The sequence below is a fragment of the Pagrus pagrus genome (assembly GCF_965226575.1).
Source record: "Pagrus pagrus genome assembly, chromosome: 22".
Classification (NCBI taxonomy): Eukaryota; Metazoa; Chordata; class Actinopteri; order Spariformes; family Sparidae; genus Pagrus; species Pagrus pagrus.
This window is the reverse complement of record NC_140204.1, coordinates 7,653,139-7,674,610: the sequence shown is the minus strand read 5'-3', so window position 1 is coordinate 7,674,610 and position 21,472 is coordinate 7,653,139. Positions and strand designations below refer to the sequence as shown.

The 21,472-nt window shown below is 37.8% G+C and overlaps 2 protein-coding genes across 2 annotated transcripts; both read left to right on the top strand.

Annotated features, from left to right (window-relative positions):
* Positions 1–324: 324 nt before the first annotated feature.
* Positions 325–8,339, top strand: LOC311251252 (platelet endothelial cell adhesion molecule-like). Its single transcript, XM_084343630.1, has 17 exons — positions 325–461; positions 1,093–1,368; positions 2,127–2,396; positions 3,130–3,396; positions 3,539–3,814; positions 3,979–4,278; positions 4,794–5,063; positions 5,580–5,819; positions 6,023–6,136; positions 6,284–6,299; positions 6,395–6,468; positions 6,580–6,630; positions 7,188–7,244; positions 7,343–7,402; positions 7,694–7,756; positions 7,998–8,063; positions 8,200–8,339. Exons 1-17 carry the CDS (start codon positions 368–370, stop codon positions 8,205–8,207), a joined length of 2,502 nt encoding a protein of 833 aa, XP_084199756.1. The 5' UTR covers positions 325–367; the 3' UTR covers positions 8,208–8,339.
* Positions 8,340–13,302: 4,963 nt separating this feature from the next.
* LOC311251113 (Fc receptor-like protein 2) lies at positions 13,303–16,675 on the top strand. The gene is made up of 3 exons (XM_084343420.1): positions 13,303–13,501; positions 15,777–16,040; positions 16,183–16,675. The coding sequence occupies exons 1-3, from the start codon at positions 13,306–13,308 to the stop codon at positions 16,590–16,592; spliced, it is 870 nt and encodes a 289-aa protein (XP_084199546.1). The 5' UTR covers positions 13,303–13,305; the 3' UTR covers positions 16,593–16,675.
* Positions 16,676–21,472: the final 4,797 nt, after the last annotated feature.

The following is a 21,472-nucleotide window of genomic DNA, read 5'->3' as shown; positions in this document are numbered from 1 at the left end:
GTTGCACTAAGTTAAATAATGAAATAAACTTTTACTGCTTCCTCAAATCCTCCTTAATGTTGAATGTTCTTGATACAGTTTAGAAACATATTAAGTATTGATGTAATATCACTGCTAAATAACTTGTATGTTGTCAGATAAATCATATGTTTCTTTGATTGAACGTATTAATAAAACATCTCTCTACCTCTGTTACATAGATGCTGATGCAGTCCTGGAAGTTCCTGAATTCACCTTGTTTGAAGGAGACTTGGTGACTCTGAGCTGTAAGCATCGTACTACAAGACGTACGATGACAGCTACCTTTTACAAAGATGGATCATTTATTAGAAATGTCGGAACCCATCGGTCACTCAGAACAGGAGAAATGACCATTCAAGTGTCAGAGTCAGATGTGGGCTGGTACAAGTGTAAGTTTGATGATGGGATAGAATCTGCAGGAAGAGAGCTGAGAGTGAAAGGTAAGAAGCTGTCTCACTGTGATGAACAAACATTATTATTGTTTTCAATGCTGCACCAAGAATCCAAAGAACAGGTCACAAGATCTCTAAACATCAAACATTCACTTATTAGCTTTTCTAAGCTTTCAGTTGCATTTCACTGTCTTCATCCAGTCGAGTTTTCTTCTTCTTGCAGTAGATTTTACATGAAGTATTCATGATTCTCTTAAAATACTATCAAGTGCTGAACGACAAGTTAAGCTTTCATCTGCCTTCAACTAACCGATCAATAAACAGCCTGACAGTCCTCAATGTCAAGCAGCTCTTGTCACAAGAATCCTGGTGGCTGAGAGGCTGATTGCCTGATTGAATTATTTCAGATATTGGGTACACGTACTATCAGCCTTTTATTACTAGTGGTCCCTAGAAATGTGTTTAGTATTGAAACATATTTATCTTGATGTGAACAACTTTTCTCTGTTTTCTTGTGTTTTCTGTACTTGCAGCTGTTTGTGGTGTCAAAACTGTTCAACAGATCAGTTCATTGAAACAATAAGTGTTTTCATTGTGTTATGTAAAAATGTAAAAACATTTTTGATGGCATGTCCATGACAGTAATTTCCTTGTTTTATTGTTTTTCTAAACCAAACAGCAGGTAGACGTACAGTCACACTGACAGCAGACAGGACAGTCATACCACTGTGGGGCAGAGTGACACTGACATGTGCTGTGGAGGATCCTGCTGGCTTCAAATATCAGTGGTTCAGACAGACGTCAGACTCTTCTGAAAAAACTTCTCTTCAGATTGAAAATGTTTATGAATCAAACAGAGTTATCTCACAAGGAGGCAAATACACCTGCAGAGGAGGGAGAAGTGAACCAGATGTCTTCACACCTGATAGCAATGCAGTCGTCATTGAGGAAACTGGTGAGTTTAGTATTTTCTAATGGAATAAACAACCTACAGTCTTTATGTTCTTAAACAATGTCCACAGTGTGAAGGGAAAGTGATTGTTAGTCATGTTAGCCCAGTACCTCTCACTTTACTGGAAACAAAAGAAAAATGTTTAAATATCCTTCATCAGGTCAAGAATGGGCTACTGGTTTGACCTCCTTCACTTTGTTCACAGAAACAAAGATTTGAGGATGCTTCCTTTATGCTGTTCAGTTTTATTTATCAATATCTGTATTAGGAGATTGTTCATGAGGAAAAGTTTACACAGTACTGCTGCTAATACTGTAGTTGTGAACAAGAGGAAGTGGAGGTGGCTGGGAAAACACACAATCAGCATGTTCTGCTGGGAGTTAAACATTAATGTTATTAATGCCAAAATCACTGCATGTTTTAATTTTAACAAGATTTTAATTGGAACAAACTTTAAATCCTGATGTTATAAAGGTGTTGATATGTTCATAAAGGCCTTTGAGAATCCAGCCTGCATGATAAACTAGACATTAGACAGAAGACTAACGAAGAGGGATAATGAAAATGTTCTTCCATATTGCTGTGGTCAAAACAGTCTAGTGTCTGTAGTAAATGCTTGGTTTTCTGAAATGTTTGCTGCAGAACAGAAAAACATGCATTCACATAATTAATACAGTGATTATAACAGAAGATTGTGGCATTTTATCTGTTCAGTGTTTCATCCTGTTTGAATCCTAACTGTGTATTTTTTATGTCAACAGTTTCCAACAGGGCCACTTTGACCCTTCAACCCAACTGGCCTCAGATATTCAGTGGTGAGACGATCACCCTCAGATGTGAGATCACATATGGAGGAAACACTGAGTGGACGTACGAATGGTCACCAGACAACTTAAACACACCTTCAACATACAATGAATACAGGATTATCAGTGCTACTGAGGCTCACAGTGGAGAACACTGGTGTAAAGGAAGAAGAGACTCATATTACTCAACAAAGTGGAGCGACGCCATCAAACTGACAGTATCATGTAAGTTGGACTATCTGTCATTCATACTGAAAATGTCATGTTTTGTTTTCATTAATCAAAATTAAACAGCAGGAAACATTTCTCTCCAACAATAATGAAGTCTCTTAAATTAACTGAATGATTTTTAAAAAATGTTTAGCATTAGAACAAAATAACTGAAAAGCAGCCAGTAATCAGAGTACTGTAGTTTTTCCATCAGAAATGACAAAAGCATCTCAAATAACTTCCAGGCTGGAATGATGCTGCACTTTAACACTGTTCTCCACAGTCAGAAGGTTCTGGCTGTGAAAAACACTTGGCCGACTGGTTGAGTTAACTCAGGTTAATCACAGTCAGGTTAGTTTAGATGAATCACTTGAGTCGTCGACATCTCCTGTAAGTGATGGTGTCAATGGTCGTCTGTGTTATGTGTTCACTCTGTGATAGACTGACAGTCTGTCCAGGATGTAACCTCGCTCTCATCAAATGTGAGCTGGGATAATCACCCTGTGACCCTGCAAAGGATAAGAGGCTACAGATCATTGATAATTAAACAGTTGTCTTTCAACAATGAAAAACCACAGTGAAAGTGTTCAACTTGGCTCTTCAACACTGAAACACAAGGTTTTACCTTCACCTTCACACACACTTATAATTCAAGTATTTCTCTTCTGTAGGGGCTGCACTATATAAATTGAAGTAAATCACAGTGACATTAATTTCCTTGTTTATGTCTTTGTTCTAAATCAAACAGCAAACAGACCAAAGGCTGAACTGAGGGCTGATGACAGAGACATTCCTGTAGGGGGCAGTGTGACCCTGACCTGCTCTGTGAACCCATCATCAGCTGGTTGGAAATACTTCTGGTACAGAGGAGAGAAAACATCTGAACATCTGACCACTCAACTCTCAGCTGGACAAATCAGAGTCTCAGAGGAAGGAGTCTACTGGTGCAGAGGAGGAAGAGGAGAGCCAGTTTACTACACAGAGTACAGTGATCCAATCACTATCAGGAACAATGGTGAGTTTGACATTTGTTTTGGAAACTGAATTTTAAAACATATATTGTGTTTATATTTGTTGATTTATTAGAAAAAAGACATGATGTAGATTTAACTTTTGTCATTTTTGTTTCCTTACTGTGAATTCTTGAACATGAACAGTTCACAACAAGGCTGTTGTGACTCTGCAGCCAAACTGGTCTGAAATATACAGAGGAGAGAGGATCACTCTCAGATGTGAGATCAAAGATGGAGGAGACACTGAGTGGGAGTATGAATGGGAAACAACCAGCTCAGAAAAACCTTCAAATCAAAATGAACACAGTATTAGACTTGCTACTGAATCCCACAGTGGAGACTACAGGTGTAAGGGCAGAAAGAAAAGTGAAAAGTCTTCAACAGATTGGAGTGATCCCTTCAAACTGACAGTATCAGACAGTAAGTCACATCACATTTCTTTCAAAGTGAAGATTAAACAGCTCATTAAAAGGCTGAATTTATATATATTTTTGAAGTAAATCTTCAGTATGAACTGATTGTGCAGGATGTATCTGATCCACTATCAATACATGTTTTCATTTCAAAAAATAATTTTCCAACAGCACCCCGGCCTGTCCTCACTGTGTCTCCATCATGGCTGAGTGCTGGAGCCTCAGTAACTCTGAACTGCAGTGTTGAAGATCCATCTACAGGATGGAGGTTCTACTGGTATCAGGCTGTTCCTGATCAATCAAACAACTTCTACATCTATGAGCTGCTACCTGGAAACAGCAGTGGGACTAAACACGACTTCTACATTGTTCATGGGCAGACACACACAGCACGATATGTGTGTAAAGCTGGAAGAGGAGATCCAGTTTATCACTCTTATGACAGTGAACCAAAGTTTGTCTGGTCTGCAGGTCAGTTTGTTTCTATCTCTTGAGAAACAGATGTTATATCAGCTCTGTTCATCTTTTTTTCTAAATGATGATAAACATACAGTAAAAAAAGAAAAATTAATTCACTGTGGTCTTATGATCTTGACTCTCTCACTAGCGTCAAGCTAAACTTCACACTTTCCACCTCACTGGGTGGAATTGACTTGTTTCCTTCTGTCCTCACTCTTTAACATAAAACACAAAAAGAGAGATATGATATCTTGGCTAAAACTTTTCTCTCATTTTCAAAAAGTACTTTTAGTCTGGATACTTAAGCTCTTCTTCTGCTTACAGCAGCTGTAGTCACTTGGTTGTCAATCATTTAAAATGTACTCAAAATTGTAGCAAGAGGTCAAAGTAGAAATCATAATTTTACCAAAATACTGAACTTTGTTGCAATAAAAACAAAACAAAGCTAAAGACTATTTGAATTGAGGCATTTCATATCTAAAGATCTCTGTGCTCTGTTTGACCTCTTATCACATGTTGTTTTTCAGATTTTCACTCATCAGCGTCTCTCACAGTGAGTCCTGACAGAGCTCAACACTTCACCTATGACTCTGTCTCACTGAGCTGTGAGGGAAACTCTACTGAGTGGAGAGTGAGGAGGTCATCAACTGAGGACAGCTACCTGTCAAACTGCTCCACCTGGGGGACAATGACTGGATCTACATGCAACATACACACCTACAGGCCCAGTGATGCAGTGTACTGGTGTGAGTCTGGATCAGGAGAGTTCAGCAACGCAGTCAACATCACTATACAGGGTATGATTTTATTACATTTAGTTTTTCTTTGACTTGTTATTTCAAACATCCCATTGTGTGTTGAGGAGTACAGGACACTGACATGTTAAGAGTTTTGCCCAACACTCTGCTTCATGATCTCTCTAGTAATTAATGGTTTTCACTTAATAAACATAGTTAAGTATTTAATCACACTGTGATTTTAACCACGTATAAATATAGAATATAGATTTGTGGCTGATCTGTTCTTCAGGTTTTAGGTCCATGATCACCATTTAAAGTCCAGTGTGAAGGATTTAGTGACATTTAGCTGTGAGGTTGCAGATTCAGCCAACTGAAAGGGTTCTTGAACAGTAAGACACACAAGGTGTATGAAGATACAACGTCAGAGTTTATGATCACTGTTAAATCAATGAGAAAAGTCAAAGAAAAAATCCCAGTATGTGTCTTTTCTCATCTCTCTACATCCACTCATTCTCAAGTTCCTCGACCAGCTGATCTCTGACTGAAACCTCGTATTCTTTGTCTGTTTAACAGATTATATGATCCTGCTGAGTCCTGCCCGTCCTGTGACTGAGGGAGACTCTGTTAGTCTGAGCTGCAAATTAAGAAGACAAACATTTGACTCCACTGTGTTTTTCTATCACAATGAGAAACTGATTCAAAATGACACCAGATGGGAGTTAAATATCTCTGCAGTGTCAAAGTCAGATGAAGGATTCTACAAGTGTCAACACTGGAGACAAGAGTCAGCACAGAGCTGGATGTCAGTTCAGGGTGAGTAGGATTAAAACAATTATTCCATTTTCTTTATGTAAACTGTGTTTCTGTCTGAGGAAGAAACTTTGTATTTTTTGTGTGTTTTTGTCTTTACTGTGGCTTAATGTGAGACAACTGTCATATTAAAGCACTTTGTAAATTCAGTTGTAGAAACATGCTATATAAGTTTATTAACAGTTGTTATTTGTTATTTATTGCAGCAGTGTCCAGGCCTGAACGCTCTTCATTTCCTGTACTGTTGATTGTTGGGCTGGTTTGTGGACTCGTTCTTCTTCTTCTTCTGCTCCTGTTGCATCGCTACAGACCTTCCAAGGGTGAGACCTTCTTCTTCTGTTATTAGATGTTTGGTGTTCACGTTGAATTGAAATACACAGACATATTCTGGTCTGATGAGATAGAACAGCAGTACAACAACTTACAATACAAAACCATGTAACAACAAATCTTCATCTGTTTTTCAGATACATGCTTCAAGAGGTTGGTGCAAAACTATTTTGTCACATTTTGATCATAACAGCAAGACATTCAATGTTCCTGTTTATTAAATGTTTTGTATTTGCTTCATGTTTTAGGCCAATCCAGTCTGAGAGCTCCAACACAGATCAGAATGAGGCTCAGTGCAATGAATACTCCTCTCCTCAACATGGTAAACATTGACAATAATCTTATATACGTAAGATATACAGTATATGCCTTTTCTTTAGTATCATATAATTAAGAAGATGACTGACTGTGGCTTGTTTTCTCTGCTCTGTAGGTGATGTCTGTCTGTATGAATCAGTCAAACACTCTGAAGACACTGAAGATGGTACAGTTTATACTTTTTATTAACATGCATTGCAGAAACACCCTGTTAAATTTAAGTGAAAAGATTTATGGTTGACAGCACTGAGATCACTTTCATTACTTCAGATGAGTCAGGATCATTGACTGTATATAAAGATGGACGACATGACAGCTCCCCAAAAGTGAAGCCAGAACATCTTGAACTGCTGGTTAGCATTTAGCTTAAATCATTGCTTTACATCCAGCCTGAGAGGTGTGTTAGCATCGCTTTACACAATTTCCTTATTATCAGTGTGTGTTGTGAACATATCACCTTTGATGACACGTGACTATTAATGATGTAGTTACTTTGAAAATGTGTCTTTTTCATCAAGTATCTACATCACTGTGTCTGCAGCACATGTGTCATCATTGCTGTCTAGATGTGCCATATGTTCTACTCTGGATCATGTACTGTTTCTGAATCTATTGAGGTTCTGCAGTGAACGTTAGAAATGCAACCACTGCATGAATTAAGAGAACTGATTCCAAGTGATCGATTTAAAATCCTGTAACTAAATATGTACATTTCAGTTGCAGGTGGATCCCAGGACGTCACATATTCTTTACTTGAACTTAAACACATTGGGAAGAAGGGTGAGTTCTCTAAATAAAGGCAATAAATAGAAATATCTTTAGTCGAAAAAGTTTTGATTAATTTCTTTCTGTATGGATTCATGTGATCGTCTTCACAGGGAAGCATCATACACCAGAGGAGACATCAATTTACTCTGATGTGAGGACAGGAGCTGCAGGTACAGTCAGTTACAACAGTCATGCTCAAAGTCTGGTTTGAAATGTTGCATATTCTCTGGCCTTTCACACTTTGGTGTTGGTGTTGTGATGAGAACTAATTTGGAAATATTTAGATTTTCATTTAAACATCAGACGCTGCTGTATTGTCATGAAATAAACACAAGAAGATCCAACATGTATTTTATTATTATTCTACCTGTCAGTCCATCTGTTCATCCATCCAGCCGTACAGGGCCGTAGTGTTTACGTCTGTGGAGCAAACAAACCCTAACATCTGCCCTCTGTTTCAGACGACAATCTGTTGTATGCCCAAGTCGTCAGCCACGATAAAGACAAAGGCAAGAAGAAGAAAGGTCAGTAAAGTCTGCATCCACCTGCAGTCGTTATCATCCAACATGTTGGTCTTGGTTCGGCTGTTTGTTGTTACTTATTGTTTTTATGCTTAATATTTCTTTTAAGTAATGTATTTTTTATTATATGCATTGCTTAAGAACAATTTATTTTATTTCATACATAACTTATTCTGTAAAAATGTAAACTGCTCCAGTGGAGACGTTAACACTGACAATGTTCATGTCTTATCTCCATTTATAGGAAAATCAGCTCCTGCAGCAACTGATGAAACTGTTTATTCTGAAGTCAAAGCGGGATCATCTCTCGGTAATAAATGCTGCCGTATAGTGTCCATACTGTGACGACATCTTCCACAGCTGATTAAATGGATAAAAGCCAGATTAACATGTCAGAAAGCATGTTGAGTAACCCAGTACCTTTGTGTTTTGTGTTTTTCTTCCAGGTCTGTAAGGAGAGAGGAGAGGAGGGAGAGGACAATTGTTGATGTGGTGGAAATTCTTATTTCCCCTTGTAGAGAAGTGAACAAACAAAAGATGAATCAACAAATGATTGTCTTTTGTGTTAAAATAGTAAGATAGAATAACAGAGTCAATCTGTTTCAGCTGAAAGGTCAGCGCTCTTCACATCAGGGCGTTCTGGGTGAGTCTGACAAAGAGCTACAGAGAAAGTCCCAGTTTATAGAAGACTATGATAATAAGACACAAAGGGAGGTTCAGAGCAGAAGATGAGATGCTCTTGAAAATACCTCAGTACCTACGGTGAACTGATGAGTGTCCTGAGAACACAATGTTTATTCTGTACCAACACAGTTCCCTTAAATTAGCCGAGGTCACTGCTCACCCCACGTCAGATTGTTACTGACACAAGTTCACGTCAGGTCACATCATAACTCACACATATTCTGAGGTGTAATAATATGTAAGGCCAAAAGATAATGTCAGTATATAAGGTGAGTGATGGCTCTGCAAGGTGGAAGGTAACGATTATATGTGAGGTTAAAGGTAATGAACACAGTTTGTATTACAGTTGGCAGCATTTCATTAGACTGCTATAGAAATATGAGACATGCTCAGTATTGTGTACAGTTAATTTGTTAGCAGATTATGTAAAATAATGGCTTCATATGGATTTTATTATTGTCTCTTTTAGCACAAGACTACTGAAGCGAAATCCCTGTTTTATTTACGCTCTTCGTCATTACTTTTCATTTTTACAGTTGTGTTGTCACCTTTTGTTTTTGTTAAGTGTTTGTAGGAAACATTGAATGTAACTTTGATACAACATGTTTGAGCTTGTGTAGCAGGGCACCAGCTTTAAAGTCAGCATGTTTGTTAAGTGTTAGATCCAGGATAGACGTCAACACTTCCTCTTGATAGAAGTAATAATCTGCTATCGAACAACATCTCCTATTGCATGTACAGTATGTATGTTTTCTCTCTGTCATGTTTAAGTTACCTGAGAGGTATTGTGTGTATTTTTCACCCCAAAGTATTTTATATTCATCGTATTTTAAAATCTTGTGAATATTTTATACATCAATAAACAGTTTGTTTTCCAGCAGTCAGCTGTCAGTTGTGTTTTTAATTCCTTTTTTGACTGCACAGCCAAACTGCCACAGAGCCCTGCAGCAATGATCATGTCCCTTAATGTCAGTATGTCTTAAAGTTTTTATCTTTTTCATCTAAACACCCTGGCACAAAATGCTAATTTTCTACATAATGTTGCTTTAATTTGTTTTTCATTTTCATTTCATTCATTCATTTTTTGTCATGGTTTTGTTTGTGTTTTTGTTGTTTCCTGTTTTATTTTGAAGTTCTGCCCTCATTGACTATAACAGTAAGTCCTGACGGTGTAGCACTGAGCTGTACAGGGAGTCTTCTTCTTAAAGGATGGTACTACAGTGTACCAGTGTGAGTTTACCAGGTAGCAATGATAAGGATATGTGATTTAAGTTAATACAGAGACAGGTCAATGAAACTTCTTAAACTTTATTTTATATTAACATGATCAGGTTGATGAGTAAGTCAGTCACTGTACTTGATAGACCTCAGTCACTGTGCAGCTGAAATAAAAGCTTTTTCCACAGGTCACCACAGGGGGGTGCCAAATCACACTAACTGATACTGACACAATGCATGTGCTCCTTTTGACCTCTGAGACGAGGGCAGCTGTAGTTAAGTCCCAGGATGCCAAGTCAAGGTTACCTGTGAGCCTCATTCTCATAAAGTTGTAGTCCTCTCTTAGTAATAATAACTTTGTTTTGAACGTTTTTATGTTCTTTGACTCTTTTGCAGCTTAAAATGTCACCCTGCTTTACTTGACTCAACTTCTACCACAAGAGAAAAAAAAACACTTCTGAGGTGTGAATAATGACACTGTCTAATTCTTGGTATCTCAGCATCACGTCTTTATGTGTGAAACTGTCAAAAAAATGGTCATGCTGATGAGAACTGACTTTGCATGTTCTTCTCACGCTCAGTTTATTTCAGTATTTTGTTAATTTGATGTAATTTTCCCTCATGATGATCCTATTTGATATCTGGACTCATTGTAGTAACATGAAGCAAAAACAAAGGCATCTCAGTTTACAGACATCTTTACTCCATCTTATAAGGCTGCAGCTCACAGGCTCAAAGTTGTGAATCATTGATAGCTAATATAATACTTGTCCTTTTTAGATTAATATCTGAAGACACCCGACTGACGATCTTTTCTAATTTGTTAAATGTATTATTTTACTGAAATTCTTTATTCTGAAGGCAAACAAGAAACAGCTGTTTTACTCTGGTGAGTATTTGCTGATGTAGTATTTTAAACAAAATTGTATAGGTGACTTAGTGTAGTACATAACACAGGCCCACAACAAAACACAGGCAGTGTGGATGCACGAATTGTCAGCTTTTACTGCATAAAATGCACAAATATACCTGCAATAAAATGTTAGTATGTGGTCACACAATTTAAAGGCAGTACTGTAGAGGAGAGAGTCTCCTCCCTCCAGCACAGAATCTTTACATGGTCTCACTTTAAGGTGGTTTTGTCACAACTTCACCCACAGGAAGTGACTGAGCTCGGTAAAAGCAGTTCTCATGAAGAGAGCAGAAAGCCCTCTCTCACAGCTCCCCTCTGTTCAATTGTCTCTCATCATTCACTATTGAACATTTTCTTTCTGAAATAAGGTCCCATGAGGTCGACCAGAAGGGCCTGACTTCTTTCTGCTTTGACATCATGAGTTACTGAGCGTAGATTGATGAGGGAAAAGTGAATGTAGCTGATTTTAGCATGAGGCTGCAACATGACAAAATGTGATAAAGGTGGAGGTACCTACACACTTTCTGACTGCACTGTGTATTCACACAACACACGCCCTCATTGAAATACAGGCACTGTGGATGCAAAAACTGTTGGACGGCATAACATGTACAGATTAGCTAACAATGAAGTGTTAGTGTGATGTAATCTGATTAAATCCAATGATCTTGTGTTTCTTCGATGTGAAATAAAGATGAGGAACAAACCTTTGCAAGAGAGATAAGCTAATAGCTTATTAACAGTGGACAGGAAGCGTGAACGTGTCTCAGTATGCTGCGGTCAAAGCCACTGCAGTTGTTTGAGCTTTGTGTGAAAGGGAAGTAAAAACAGCGTCAGACACTCAGAAGAAGAAGTTGATGAAAAACTCTGCTCTCACATTTATAAGAAATTTAACTTCTCTTTTCTTTCTGCTGCAGTTTTATTAATACAAAGTAGGAAGTTTGATCAGAAGCAGAGCGACAGTGTCGGTGCTGGATGTGAAGATGGGTCACACTCTGCTCGGTGTGCTCGGGTTACTCTGTGAGTACATCTGACTTTCTATGTGATGTTCAGTATTTATATCAGTGTAGTAGTTGTGTAGGCAGGACCTTTGTTGCTGATTTGGCTTGGTTCAGATTGGAGGATTGTGTCCATACCTGGACAATACATGTACAGTATATGATCTAAGGTGTTATGTATATAGCTGAGGAGTTACATGTGTTGCTTATTTTACTGGGCCTCTGTATATTGAAGAGTTTTTAAATGTGTTTCCCACCTCTGTAGCTCTGTAGCAGGATATCATCACAGAAATGTGTGATACTGTTGATTGATAAACAAAAGTTGCCACTGATGAAACTCCAGCTGGATTTTGTATTTGATTCTGGTCTAATGAAGTTTTCATCTTTATTTTAGTGCTGAATACACTCCTGTACGGACATGCTGAAGGTGACTAGTTATCTTTTCTATATTTACTGATCATGTTTGTCCTATATGTCACCTACTGTATCTCTCTTGATCACTTGTGTTTGCAGTTGTGTTTTTCCATATGTGTTTCATTTTACTCAGTGCACATTATGAAATGACTGGATTAGTGCTCAGTTGTTAAGGGAAGCTACTTGGAAAGCGTAGCTCTGCATGATACCACTGACTTCACACTGGAATAAGTTTAGTGACTGTAAAGCTGCTTTAGTTTGTTTCACTGAAGCTGTGTAGAAAAAGCTGTAGGAAAGCTGCTTTGTTAGAAAGATCAAATTAACAAAACCTTATCTAAACCTAATAAAAAATTATAACAGAATTGTTACGACCGTAGTGGTCGTGTAAACATATGAGATGACCTACACTCACGTATGAGTGAGTGTAGGTTGTCCAGGGAGCTGATTGGTTCCTGCCTTGAAGCCAGAAGTTTAAAGGCCGGCTCTTCCTAGTTTCTGTGGGCTCTCCTCTCTCAGCCAGACTGACAGCACGAGATGTGTTTTTAAATAAAACCTTTCAAAAAATGCTTCACTGCTGGTGGTGCTTGGGGGTTGGGAAGAGGGGAGTCTCATTTTTATCTTGCACCAGGGTTTCCCCGAGGCCCCGGTCATAACAAATATTATACAAAAAAGTCACAAAAATGTTGAGTTTTACTGCAAAAGAGTCCACTTGTTCACAGGTCATTTATAAAGAAAATAAGAATGTCATTTTTGTTTTGTGTCTAATGTCCAGCAGACACTTCCTTCCAAAAACTATATAATTTCTAAAAAAGCATCCAACAACTTCTCTGAACATTTGACTCAACATTCCTTCACTGCAGTCAGGATCAAAGAAAAAAGGGGAGCAGGGCTGGTACAGTTAACGAGGACAGAGGGAAGCAGTGGTATAATAAAAATAAGAATTGAATTCTTTTTATTATCATCATTATTGTTGAGTTATCACTGCTTATAGTGATACACTCACTCACTCACTCACTCATTAGGGCAGTGACATGGTGTGTTTGCTGCCTCACAAGAATCCTGGTGGCTGAGAGGCTGATTGCCTGATTGAATTATTTCAGATATTGGGTACACGTACTATCAGCCTTTTACTACTAGTGGTCCCTAGAAATGTGTTCAGTATTGAAACTTGATGTGAACAACTTTTCTCTCTTTTCTCTTAATTTATATAATGTATTTTTTTCCTGCCAGGCATTACAGCAGAGGACTCACCAACGAGGCACTACCGCCTGAAAAACAGCTCATTTTGTCTACGATTTGGGAACTCATCGCAACTTCAAGATGTTATGTGGACTTTTAATGAGCACATTATTGTTTTATATCAAAAAGTCACAACCAACACAGACAGAGTGGAATATAATCCGAGAGACAAATCCTTGTGTATCAACAACGTCACAGAGACAGACAGTGGCATCTACAAAATAACATTTGTCAGTGGTCAAATGAAGCCATTTACGGAGACCCACATGCTAACGGTTGAAGGTAAGTTCTATGGACATGTCTTGTTATACTGGATGGCCGCGGAGCATCTCTGTTTGTAATTTCTAAGAATTTATGAAATAGCCTATTCTTGGAGCTAACGAACTAATTTCACAAAGATCTGTCGAATTGGTGCTTTGCTTTGTGTCCTATCTGGCTGATTATGGCTGATAGCTAGAGAGTAAGGTCAAAAGATCAGGACGCCGAGAGCACCGGCAACGGCGCTTTAATGAATGAACTAAAGACCCTCAATGCGAAGATGGACCGCATGCAGCGTGGGCTGGAAAAACAAGTCAACAGCAAAATTGACACACTGTGCGGGGTGCTTGAGAAACTTATCACTGAGAATCAAGCCGTGATGAAAAGAGAACTGGAGAAAACGTTTTCCAAGCTTTTTGAGTCAATGGTAGGCTCAGTTTTACTTAATGCGGCTGGAGTATGGGGATTTGGGGAGTCACCTGAGAGTAATGCTTCCAGAGCCGAGCCCTGAGATGTTACCTTGGTGTTCATAAATTCACTACCAAATGTGCTGTAGAGGGGGACACTGGCTGGGTACCATGTCTGGTAATGCAGAGGTGTGAAATAGTTTGGCTCTGGAATAGATTAGTTCAGATGTCAGATGAAAGGCTGACCAAAAAGATATTTAATTTTTCCATTTTTCCTTGGTCCAGAGATGCATCTGCAGTATTCTCTCTCTCTGGGTTGTATTACATGTATGTTTTCGCCAATAATCTGCTATGCAATGTAAATAAAGCTAAACAAAAGTTAGTTAATCTCCATGAGAAACACTGGAAGATCTGGAGCAAACCTGAACTTAGAAACTATGTTCAAATCAAAGAAAATTATTGTACGGAATCATATTTAATGTTAAACTTGGAGAGGAGACAGAGGTCCCTCTGCGCACAACTGAGATGTGGCACTTTGCCCTTGGCAGTTGAAGTAGGAAGGTTCAAGGGTATACCAGAAGAGCAGCGCTTGTGTGTTCTGTGTGACCTTGGCACTGAGTTGCATTTTCTCTTCCACTGTCCTCTGTATGATAAATTGAGACATTCCCTGTATGAGAAAGCCCAGATGAAGAACCCAGACTTATTCTGGATGTCTGAATATGATTTGTTGTGTTGGTTTTTTAACGAGGAGATTAATGCTCTAGCTAGATTCATTGATGGAGCTTGGAAATTAAGACGGGTGTATTATATCCCACGTAAATCCCACGTTTGCTGCTTGCTGTCCTGTATTCTGGAAGCTTGTTTGTTTATTCCTGATCTGTTGTGCTCTGTTTGTTTGTTTTTGCTTTGTTCTGTTCTGTTTTGTTTTGTTTTCTTCTTCTTTGTTTGTTTTGTTTGGTAATTTTCTTTTGCTCTCCTCCAAAACGACACGCCAAAGCTATCTTTTAATGTATTTAAATAATGAGTGTCTTGTAAACCCATGCGGGCTGGGCACAAAAATATGTGCATGACACTTAAATAAATAAAAAATCAAATCAAAATCAATCTCTCCAAAAATAATGAAGTCTCTTAAATAACTGAATAATTTTTTAAAAACATTTTTTAGCATTGGAACAAAGTAACTGAAAAGCAGCCAGTAATCAGAGTACTGTAGTTTTTCCATCAGAAATGACAAAAGCATCTCAAATAACTTCCAGGCTGGAATGATGCTGCACTTTAACACTGTTCTCCACAGTCAGAAGGTTCTGGCTGTGAAAAACACTTGGCCGACTGGTTGAGTTAACTCAGGTTAATCACAGTCAGGTTAGTTTAGATGAATCACTTGAGTCGTCTACATCTCCTGTAAGTGATAGTGTCAATGGTCGTCTGTGTTATGTGTTCACTCTGTGATAGACTGACAGTCTGTCCAGGATGTAACCTCGCTCTCATCAAATGTGAGCTGGGATAATCACCCTGTGACCCTGCAAAGGATAAGAGGCTACAGATCATTGATAATTAAACAGTTGTCCTTCAACAATGAAAAACCACAGTGAAAGTGTTCAACTTGGCTCTTCAACACTGAAACACAAGGTTTTACCTTCACAAATGTAACATTCAGTAGTTAGTCAGCTAATTCATTAAGAAACCCCGAAAAAGAGAGAGGGGCATGACATGAAGAGAGGTTTAAACTAATATGTGTCCAGTATTTATAAATTAATTCAGTGTTGATATTAATGCAAATTTAAGTCTTATAAGTCAAGTATTTCTTGTCTGTAGGGGCTGCACTATATAAACTGAAGTAAATCACAGTGACATTAATTTCCTTTTTAATGTCTTTGTTCTAAATAAAACAGCAAACAGACCAAAGGCTGAACTGAGGGCTGATGACAGAGACATTCCTGTAGGGGGCAGTGTGACCCTGACCTGCTCTGTGAACCCATCAGCTGGTTGGAAATACTTCTGGTACAGAGGAGAGAAAACATCTGAACATCTGACCACTCAACTCTCAGCTGGACGAATCAGAGTCTCAGAGGAAGGAGTCTACTGGTGCAGAGGAGGAAGAGGAGAGCCAGTTTACTACACAGAGTACAGTGATCCAATCACTATCAACAAAAAGGGTGAGTTTGACATTTGTTTTGGAAACTGAATTTTAAAACTTGTGTTGTATTTATATTTGTTGATTGATCAGAAAAAAGACATGATGAAGATTTAACTTTTTTAATTTGTGTTTCCTTCCTGTGAATTCTTGAACATGAACAGTTCACAACAAGGCTGTTGTGACTCTGCAGCCAAACTGGTCTGAAATATACAGAGGCGAGACGATCTCTCTCAGATGTGAGATCAAACATGGAGGAGACACTGAGTGGGAGTATGAATGGAAAACAACCAGCTCAGAAAAACCTTCAAATCAAAATGAACACAGTATTAGATTTGCTACTGAATCCCACAGTGGAGACTACAGGTGTAAGGGCAGAAAGAAAAGTGAAAAGTCTTCAACAGATTGGAGTGATCCCTTCAAACTGACAGTATCAGACAGTAAGTCACATCACATTTCTTTCAAAGTGAAGATTATACAGCTCATTAAAAGGCTGTTTTGGTTCACATATATTTTAAGTGAAAATCTTCCAGTTTGTATTTTGTTCAGGATGTATTTGATTTGTTCATGTTAACATACATGTTTGTATTTTGAAAAATCATTTCCAACAGCACCCCAGCCTGTCCTCACTGTGTCTCCATCATGGCTGAGTGCTGGAGCCTCAGTAACTCTGACCTGCAGTGTTAAAGATCCATCTGCAGGATGGAGCTTCTACTGGTATAAGGCTGTTCCCAAACTATCACAAAATGTCTACAGCGCTGAGCTGCTACCTGGCAGCACCAATGGAACTAAACACGACTTCTACATTGTTCATGGACAGACACACACAGCACGATATGTGTGTAAAGCTGGAAGAGGAGATCCAGTTTATCACTCTTATGACAGTGAACCTAAGTTTGTCTGGTCTGCAGGTCAGTTTGTTTCTATCTCTTAAGAAACAGATGTTATATCAGCTCTGTTCATCTTTTTTTCTAAATGATGATAAACATACAGTAAAAAAATAAAAAATAATTCACTGTGGTCTTATGATCTTGACTCTCTCACTAGCGTCAAGCTAAACTTCACACTTTCCACCTCACTGGGTGGAATTGACTTGTTTCCTTCTGTCCTCACTCTTTAACATAAAACACACAAAGAGAGATATGATATCTCGGCTAAAACTTTAGTATCATTTGCAAAAAGTACTTCTAGTCTGGATACTTCAGCTCTTCTTCTGCTTACAGCAGCTGTAGTCACTTGGTTGTCCATCATTTAAAATGTACTCAAAATTGTAGCAAGAGGTCAAAGTAGAAATCATAATTTTACCAAAATACTGAACTTTGTTGCAATAAAAACAAAACCAAGCTAAAGACTATTTGAATTGAGGCATTTCATATCTAAAGATCTCTGTGCTCTGTTTGACCTCTTATCACATGTTGTTTTTCAGATTTTCACTCATCAGCGTCTCTCACAGTGAGTCCTGACAGAGCTCAACACTTCACCTCTGACTCTGTCTCACTGAGCTGTGAGGGAAACTCTACTGAGTGGAGAGTGTGGAGGTTAACAAATAAGAAGAGATACCTGTCAGACTGCACCACCTGGGGGACAATGACTGGATCTACATGCAACATACACACCTACAGGCGCAGTGATGCAGTGTACTGGTGTGAGTCTGGATCAGGAGAGTTCAGCAACGCAGTCAACATCACTATACAGGGTATGATTTTATTATATTTTGTTTTTCTTTGACTTGTTATTTCAAACATCCCATTGTGTGTTGAGGAGTACAGGACACTGACATGTTAAGAGTTTTGCCCAACACTCTGCTTCATGATCTCTCTAGTAATTAATTGTTTTCACTTAATAAACATAGTTAAGTATTTAATCACACTGTGATTTTAACCACGTATAAATATAGAATATAGATTTGTGGCTGATCTGTTCTTCAGGTTTTAGGTCCATGATCACCATTTAAAGTCCAGTGTGAAGGATTTAGTGACATTTAGCTGTGAGGTTGCAGATTCAGCCAACTGAAAGGGTTCTTGAACAGTAAGACACACAAGGTGTATGAAGATACAACGTCAGATTTTATGATCACTGTTAAATCAATGAGAAAAGTCAAAGAAAAAAACCCAGTATGTGTCTTTTCTCATCTCTCTACATCCACTCATTCTCAAGTTCCTCGACCAGCTGATCTCTGACTGAAACCTCGTATTCTTTGACTGTTTAACAGATGGAGATATGATCCTGCTGAGTCCTGCCCGTCCTGTGACTGAGGGAGACTCTGTTAGTCTGAGCTGCAAATTAAGAAGCCGAACATTTGGCTCCAGTGTGTTTTTCTATCACAATGAGAAAGTGATTCAAAGTGACACCAGATGGGAGTTAAATATCTCTGCAGTGTCAAAGTCAGATGAAGGATTCTACAAGTGTCAACACTCAGGACGAGAGTCAGCACAGAGCTGGATGTCAGTTCAGGGTGAGTAGGATTAAAACAATTGTTCCATTTTCTTTTATATGAGAACTGTTTCTGTGTGAGAAAGAAGTTTAGCTGAATACTGAACTAATTTCTAAGTAGTTTTAGTTTCAGACACATTCATCTGTTGGTTTCCGTTGAATCTGATTAAAGCACTTTGTAAATTTACAAACATGTTCATTAATAGTTAATAATTACTATTTATTACAGCAGTGTCCAGGCCTGAAAGCTCTTCATTTCCTGTACTGTTGATTATTGGGCTAGTTTGTGGACTTGTTCTTGTTATTCCTCTGCTGGTGTTGTTTTGCTACAGAGCGTCCAAGGGTGAGACCTTCTTCTTCTATTATTAGATGTTTTTTAATTATTCAAATACACACACATACTCTGATCTCATGAGACAGAATAGCAGTATAACAACCATCTAACAACAAATGTGTTTTTCACAGATTCATGCTCTGTCAGGTAGGTGCAACACTCTCTCATCTCATTTTGAACATAACATCAACACATGTTTATGTTCCTATTTAAATGTATTGTATCTGATACGTGTTGTAGACCAGTCCAGTCTGAGAGCGCCAACACAGATCGTGTGTACTACGAGGATGATAATTACTCTGCTCTTCTCCATGGTAAGCAGTTAAACCGATCTTTATTTTTTACATGTTATATTTTAAGTAATCTTAAAAAAATCTTAGTTTGTTTAATCAGTATTGTTAATTAACCTTGGCTTGATATTTATTTCTCTGTAGGTGATGTTTGTCTCTATGAAACAGTCAGAGGCCGTCAAGAAGCTGAACATGGTACAGTTTATACCTTTTTATTTAACATGGAGCTGTTAGAAATATGAGACAATGTAATTTAACTGTAAATGACTTATTGACTATCCTTGAGCGTATTTATTTGTCTGAGTTACACATCTAACAACAAATGTGTTTTTCACAGATTCATGCTCTGTCAGGTAGGTGCAACACTCTCTCATCTCATTTTGAACATAACATCAACACATGTTTATGTTCCTATTTAAATGTATTGTATCTGATACGTGTTGTAGACCAGTCCAGTCTGAGAGCGCCAACGCAAATCGTGAGGACTACGAGAATGATCATTACTCCACTCTCCTCCATGGTAAGCAGTTAAACTAATATTATAAATCTAATCATATTTATACAGTGGGGTCCAAAAGTCTGAGACCATTGAAAATCTCTAATATCACGTAAACCAGGAAATAATCAGAAAGTGCTAAGAAAGTGTGAGTCTCAGCATCAAATCATTTCCAGACTCAAGGTTTCTAAAGGGGCAGTGCATGTAACAATATAAACTGTAAAACACTTCACAGAAACTGGGTCAGTTGTATCCAAAGACAGACCCAAAGTGGCCACACCATCAGAAGATCAATAAATCAAGTTTGTTCCCTGAAAGATAGAAAAGCAACTTCATCACAGATACAGAATTTGATAAATACACACACAAGAATCCAATCAGGTGAAGTCTGTCAAAGGAAAGCTGTCTTGTAGTTGTCTCGAGGACGATTAGCCGTTCCTAAACCACTTCTTAGTTGGTGAAGCGAGACCAAAGACTGGAGGTGGGTTAAGAAATACCAGAATTCTTCAAAGAATCAACTTTTAACTCAAATTGTTCAGCTGATATTATCATCTGCAATAAAAAATATTATTACATTCAAAACAAATGCAAAATAGAGTTGTTGCGTGGTCTCAGTCTTTTTGACTCTATAAACACATTTTAAATGATCAAAACAATCTGAGGTCTCACATGATTCATTTGTTGTTTACAGTTAAACTGATTAAATTAACCTTGACTTGATTTTCATTCCTCTGTAGGTGATGTTTGTCTCTATGACACAATCAGAGGCCATCAAGAAGCTGAACATGGTACAGTTTATACCGTTTTATTTAACATGGAGCTGTTAGAAAAACTGAACTAGGACAATTAACTGTAAATGACTCATTGACAATCCTTTAAGTTTAAAAAATATTTACATTTCAATTAATCCAATGATCTCACCTATTCTTTTATTGATCGTAAAGACTCCTGACATCAACCTCAATCTCTTTTTTGTTGACTTTGCTTTTTCTTTCAGGTCAATAAAGAAATCTGTATCAACTGAACCAATGGAACGGACGACAACATGAAAAACTCCATCTGTGTACTTTCACAGCTTTTATGTGATCACTGTGTGCAGCTGTGCTGTCCAAATAACAAACAGTATTTGGTGAAGTGAATCTAACAGCAGGTCATTTAAAATGAATGTATCATATGGTTTTAATCTTCTGTTGTATTTGATATAAAGAGTTTAGATTATCACATATAATAATTGAAATGTTTTGTTGTTTACGTCCGGTATGTTCTGACACCTTTCTTGTTGTTGTTTGTTGTTGCAAAGAACAAATATTATGTGTCGACACTCGGTACGAGGTGATTGTGCAACTTTAAACTCAGCATTTTTGTAGTTTTTGATTAAAAAGAGTTAAACATTTATAACATTTAGTGTATTTTATGTGAAAAAAAAATCCTGTTACACAAACAAGCTTTCTTCTGTCATTTTAAAAATGGCTTGATATTTTCTATATTTTATGTTTTGTTTTATATATAAATGTATATTTTTAAAAGGTGGTTGACCATTTTTTGCATCAATAAACTTTTAACAGCATTAACTTGTCTGCAGTGTTCCTCATAGATTTAGAGGGAAAAAGGAATATAACTGTAGTTACTTCAGTTTGAAAAGTCTCTTCATATTTGTGTCACTACTCACTCTTCATAATGTGTATTAGAGTCAAGCCCATTCAGGCACATGTTGTACTGCAAGTCAATTATCTTAGTGTCTCAACATGATGCCTCATACTGTGGAGTTGTTTTATATCTCATTTACATTTCTTTGTTTTTTACTAAACTGGCACCAGAGGTAGTTTCAAAATCAAAGTCAGGCGACTAAATGAAACCATTTTGGGGGTTTGAACATTGTTTGAAACATTTAAGATAATATT